Here is a 6,306-nt window from a genome sequence, read left to right as displayed (position 1 = left end):
AAAAAAAAAAAAACAAAAAACAAGTCTTCAGCACACCATCCACTAAGCACTGAGCCAGGCCGCGAACTCCCAGCAGCTGAACCCCACCCACCGTCTAGGCTTCCGGCTGTTCTTCTGCCTCTGTGTGGAGCTAAGAACAGGTAAAATTTATTAGACATGGATGGTATTTAGTGATAAAGGTTTGGGCTCCCCTGAACAACTGTGGTACCTCACACATGGTGCCCTGGCCACCTTGACCTTGGAGAGGAGCCCCAGTATTCTCTCTCCCCTTTCTCTGCTTTCCCAGCCCAAGTTCCTGGAAGAAAACAGTGTTTCCTAGAATATCTTATCACTTAAGAAAATAGAAGGCTGGAGGAAGGGCGAGCCTCAGAGACCTGACAAGTCTTAGCTCAACCCTGAGAACCATGCTTCAGAAAAACCCGAAGGTGGGCCAAGTGTGGTGGCACATGCCTTTAATCCCAGTGCTTGCTCTTCTTACAGACCAAGGCTCTATTCTCAGCACCCACATGAAGGCTCACAACCATCTGTGACTCCAGTTCTGGGACTTATGTGCCCTCTTCTGGCTTCCAAGAACACCTGCATACACCAAGGCACAAACCTATACCCATCACATAAACACATCTTTGAAAATAAGTGAAAGGTATTTTCAGGCAGACCAAGCTGAATTTAAATCCTGAGTTTGCTACTTTATAACCCTAGCAAATTTAAATTTTTTTTAGATTTATTTATTTATTATATGTAAGTACACTGTAGCTGTCTTCAGACACTCCAGAAGAGGGAATCAGATCTTGTTACGGATGGTTGTGAGCCACCATGTGGTTGCTGGGATTTGAACTCCAGACCTTCGGAAGAGCAGTCAGGTGCTCTTACCCACTGAGCCATCTCACCAGCCCAAATTTTAAAATTTTAATACTCAAAAATTCACCATGTTGTCTACTCTGGCCTTGAACTCATATGAGCTTCCCTGCTGCTACACACCCCCCCACACACACACACACACCAGGTTTTAGTTCCTAAGAGCCCCTGCTTCTGCATCTGTGACAAGGGATTGTTAATACCACTATTTGGTAAAGAAGCTAAATGGGTTAAATGAGATGATATAGACGCACAACACCTGGCATAGAATACTCCATAAATCCCTGCCACTGCAGGGTGTTCCGGGCAGACTCTCTTTGGAACAGACACCCTCAGGACGTGGTCTTGAAAAAAATCTTTACAGTCATGTTAGTCTCCTTATCTAGACCAGTTACCTCAGACCAAAATCATCAAACAGGAGTGGCAGGTCGACAGTGCCTGGATAGTAATAGTAATTCATGTTTCCTGAAGGCAGAGCTACATCTTCATAGTTCTGCAGAGGCAGTCCCCTAGTTCTTTGAGGGGGATATGTGCAGGCTGCTGTTTTACTGACCGTGAGAATCTACCTTCCCCTGCCCTGTCATCCTGTCCCTCCTTGCCCTCCACGAGCTCCCTCCATCAAGCCCTCCATCACTTGCGGTAGCGCCCTTCCTCGGCTTCCCTGCACCCGCGGACACCTGCTCTGCAGCCTCTCGGTCACGAAGTCCTTCCCGGATTTTCTCTTCCCGCTAAACAGCAGCACCAGACGCGGGGAGGCTCCGAGCGGGGCCATGGTGCCACCAAGCCTCACCAGGCCTAAAGCTGACACTTCGGACCCCTGAGATCCAGCCACACACGAAGTGGACCCGCTCAGTAGGAGCAGAAAGGAGGAGGGATCCCGCCCCTTCTCCACACTACACAGCCCAAGTCGAAACCAGCACGCAGAGAATGGGCGTAGAAACCGGAAGGGAAAGAGCCTTGTAGCCTGGTATCTAAGAAGTACCTCCCCCGCAGCACGCACTTAGAACATTCCACGCCCGCCCAGGTGTGACGTCATGGCCCCGCCTTCTCGGCTGACACCAGGAGCCGAGAGTGACACTGAGCGTGGAAAGACTAGCCTCACGTTCCCTTCTACACAACCGGCCAAACCTAAAGTTATAGAAAAATAGTAATGTTGAAGGCGTTTTCAAATCTGCCTTTTAATTTGTACGTTATATCTCATGCTCTAAAGCAAGTATGTGTTTGCCCCGCACTAAAAATAGCTCTTTCCAAAGAAGTAACCAGACAATGACATGATCGGGTGTGTTTCTTGACGTCATAGCGAGGGAGGGGCTTATTGAACAGTATGCTATTTCACTGTTGAAAAGGTTTTGTAACTGCTGAAGTCGCCAGCCAGAACTAAGTGATCTTTTCTTCAGCTGCATACTCCTCTCCAAAGCTTTTCAGAATCTCGAGAAAGAACATTGGTGACATTAGTCGCTTAGGTTAAGAAGGAATTTTGATGCCACTCTGAACAAGATTACCCAATTTCCTCCCGAGACCAACATCCAGCCAGAAGTTGAGAGGCAAAATTAAGAGTGTTCTGACACCTACTTACTGTTATCTGTAGATATAAATTGCTGTCCTACATTTTTCTAAGCTTATCAAAATAAAGCCTGAAACCTATGACTGCCTCCTTTGTATGAGACTACAAAGTCTTGTGAAAACCAAAGTGAAATATGAAGAAATTCTTAGGAAATCATTTCCCTGCAGGTTCAAAAGAGGCTCAGGCAGAGAGATGACTCAGGGGTTAAGAGCACTGGCTGCTCTTGCTGAGCACCCACCTAGCTGCTCAAAACCAGCTAAAACTCCAGTTCCTGGGGACCTAAAGCCTTCCCTTAGCCTCTGTGGGAATTACACACACGAGGTACACAGGCATGTGGGCAAAACACATAAAATAAATCATTTTAAAATAAAGAGGAACAGGAGTGGTCAGGTACAGAAAGAATGGACTGGAGAGGATCGCCAGAGCTGCTCTCATGGGCTGAGGATGCCCCTCTGTTGGTAGAGTGCTTGCCTAAGCCTAGGTTTGAGGGCCAGCACTAAGTAAACTGGGTTTAGTGGCAAGTGCCAGCAGTGAAGTAGAAGCAGACAAGTTCCAGGCCAGCAGAAGGAAGTGAGAGGCTGGGTAAACAGAGGAAAACAGAACTGGACAACAAGATACTTTGTAAACTTTAAAGTATCCACTCACAACGGACTATTTACTTTAAGCACCGTGATTTCACAGTTTGTAAGTCAGCACATTGTCCCTCCCCTGTGCAATAAACATTTCTCTAGGTACCAGTGAAAACTGGCTCTCACCAGGCCAACAAAGACTATGTAGGGTCAAGTCACTTGTGGCCTCCTGCTCACTAAGTCCCCACTCAAAAGGAATCAGAACTTCCACCCAGAATTCTGAATTTGCCTGAATTCTAGTCCCAACCACAAAACTTCCTAATGGATTTGCCTAAGCCAGGCAATGGTGGCACACACTCTTGGTCTCAGCACTCAGGAGTCTGAGGCAGGCAGAGCTCTGAGTTCGAAGCCACAGAGTGATTCACAGCCATCTGTAACTCCAGTTCCAGGGAATCTTGACAGCCTCTTCTGACCTCCACAGGCACTGCAGGTATATGGTGCACTAATATATGTGCAGGCAAAACACTCAAGTACATAAAATTAAGAGGCAGAGAGACTTGTGTCAAGGTCTAGACCGCTAAATGATGAAACCAGCTCTGTCTGGTTCCAAAACCAGATGTTTTCCAGTCCAGGGTATGGACATTTCCAGTCCCGGATATGCCTGGCCAGGCTGCACTGGCAGGCCCAGCCCCTTCCCTCTGTTTCTTCCCCCAAAACTGCATTCCATGTTTTCCTCAGATGCTTGAAAGCATATCAAGTTCTATCAAAGGCAGGGCCAGGCACAATGCGGGTGGAATCGGGTGGTGTCTCGAATGACTGATCAAGAAGTGAAGGAATGGGGGGGGGGGGGGCTGGTGAGATGGCTCAGTGGGTAAGAGCACCCGACTGCTCTTCCGAAGGTCCAGAGTTCAAATCCCAGCAACCACATGGTGGCTCATAACCATCCATAACAAGATCTGACGCCCTCTTCTGGAGTGTCTGAAGACAGCTACAGTGTACTTACATAAAATAAATAAATAAATCTTTAAAAAAAAAAAAAAAGAAGTGAAGGAATGAATGGGTGCTCCATGCGGGAGAGTAGGAGGGAGATTAGGAGGCCAGGACTTCCCCCTAAGTTAGAGGGGACCTCTATGGATGGATATACCCAAGACTAGACTGCACAACCACATACCCAATTGCCCACATACCCAATTGCTCAAGGTCCTGGGGCAGCTCCTTGAGGCCCCTCCTTCCCTGCCTCCTTCCCATCCCAGTCCTGAGCAAGTTCCCACCCACCTTCAGCCCGACCCGCTGCTGCCACCCTGTGGTCACAACCACACTTCTCTGCAAAGAGCTATCTGCAAGGAACAAGACTGCTTGTGGACGTTGTACATCGTGGTGCGCACTAGGCTCCGCACCACGATGTACAACGTCCACAAGCAGTACACAGAGAAACCCTGTCTTGAAAAAACAAAACAAAACAAAACAAAACAAACAAAAAGAGTTCCACTCCCTTCAAAATCTATTTCTCAGTGAGTTAAAAGGACAGAAAAGAGGCTGGGCAATGGTGGCACATGTCTTTAATCCCAGAAGAAGCAGGTAGATCTCTGAGTTTCAGGTCAGCCTTGTCTACAAAGTGAGTTCCAAGACAGCCAAGGCTACACAGAGAAACCCTGTCTCATAAAAAAATAAAAATAAATAAAATGACAGAAAAACAGTTGAAAAGTTAATGTCCCTGCTAGCACGATGCCTGGGTGAAGGCCCACAGCCCAAGTCCCGAGTAGGCAGACCTGTGGGGCCCGACTCTCCAACACTTTCCTCTCTACCCCAAGGCGGGAAGAGTCAGGTTTCTGCCTGTGCCCCTGAGTCACAATAGGGTCTCAGCAATGACCTCAGGGAATGACACAGCCCAATCAGCTGGGCACCTCCCCCCACAAGGTCAGTGAAGGTTAACACCTTAGGTTAGTAACAACTTCTACCCCCACCCTGCCCCAGAGGAACCAAGGGTAAGGTCAAGGGCTACAGCACCTTAGGTTAGTAACAACTTCTACCCCCACCCTGCCCCAGAGGAACAAAGGGTAATGTCAAGGGCTACAGAGCCTGGAGAGAAGAGGGTTGGGTAAAGTCAAGGGCTACAGAGCTTGGAGAAAGGTGGAGGATGACCAGCCTTATTGTAAGCCCAGAATCTTCCCCATCCATCCCATTCCACCCCACCCCATCCCACCCCAGCAAACCAGCCTTTGTTTTCCCTCCCCCTTTCCTGACACTTCTTGAAGACACAGTCATCCATTTGTCCCCAGGCTAGGAGGCCAAGTGTCCTTGATTCCTCCTTGTCCTCATCCCATCCAGACTGGCCCACACTAAAAGCACAGCCTCAAACAAGCACAGTCCAGTTCCCATTTCCCATCCTCCCCCCATTCTTTAGGCTTCTGCTTCCACATCTGCTTCCATGCTCTCTGAATGCTTCCCTTGCCCTCCAGTGCCTTTGAGACACCCTCACCCTTCCTATACGAAGAGTCCCCTAGGACCCACAGGTTGTTCCCACACACACACACACACATACACCCAAGCTCACCTTTGCCCCTCCCCCATCACCAACTGCCTCCGAGGTCCTCTCCAGGTCCTCTCCGTGCATCAGCAGAGGCTTCCTGGCCGCATTAAGCAAATACTGCTAGCATTTTGCTTGTGTTAATCTAATCCAGTTAGCATGAGGGGCAGGAAGCAGGGCAGCAGCCAGGCTTGAGACCTGGTGCCCTCTCCTCCCTGGTGTTGAGGTGCCCATTAACAGTATGCACCTATCACGCCATAAGCAGGACACTGAAGGAAGAGAAGCTTGACTTCTAGTCAGCCAGCTTGGGCTACACAGTGAGAATTGGCTCAAAACCAAAAGAGAAGACCCATGAGATGCTCGGCAGATAAAGGCACTTGCTACCAAGCCAACAACCTGCTCAGTCCTACAAGGCCACATGGGAGAAGAACCAACTCTCGGGGAAGTTGTCCACTGAACTGCATGCACAATGTAGCACTGTATGCTTCTCCACACACATAAGTAAATAAGGGGGTAAGAAGGGAGGGAGGAAAAAGAGTCATTTTAAAGTTAAAAGACAAGTGGGTCAGAGTGTGTTGACCACACACTCAGGGAAGCAGAGTCAGGCAGATCTCTGAGTTCGAGGCCAGCCTGGTCTACTGTCGCGCCCGTTGCTCTCGCCTGCAGGATATAAGGACTATGACACGCGAGACTCTTCCACAACTTCTTTATTCTGCTGTCGCTTGCTGAAGCGAAAGGACCCCGAGCCCGAAAACCTTCTGGTTTATATAGCCCTAAGGGGAACGTGTCTG

At 48.9% G+C, this 6,306-nt stretch overlaps 1 protein-coding gene across 1 annotated transcript in view; it reads right to left on the bottom strand.

The window, feature by feature from the left end:
* The window catches only part of Pmvk (phosphomevalonate kinase), a 9,280-nt gene extending 7,440 nt beyond the window's left edge, over window positions 1-1,840 (bottom strand). Inside the window, exon 1 of the mRNA XM_021196414.1 lies at window positions 1,533-1,840. Within this exon, the coding sequence (XP_021052073.1) occupies window positions 1,533-1,627 (95 nt within the window). The 5' untranslated portion in view covers window positions 1,628-1,840. The remainder of the gene's footprint in view (window positions 1-1,532) is intronic.
* Between the last annotated feature and the right edge of the window lie 4,466 nt (window positions 1,841-6,306).

Source organism: Mus pahari, chromosome 4, assembly GCF_900095145.1.
Source record: "Mus pahari chromosome 4, PAHARI_EIJ_v1.1, whole genome shotgun sequence".
Taxonomy (NCBI): domain Eukaryota; kingdom Metazoa; phylum Chordata; class Mammalia; order Rodentia; family Muridae; genus Mus; species Mus pahari.
This window is presented reverse-complemented; position numbering and strand designations above follow the sequence as displayed.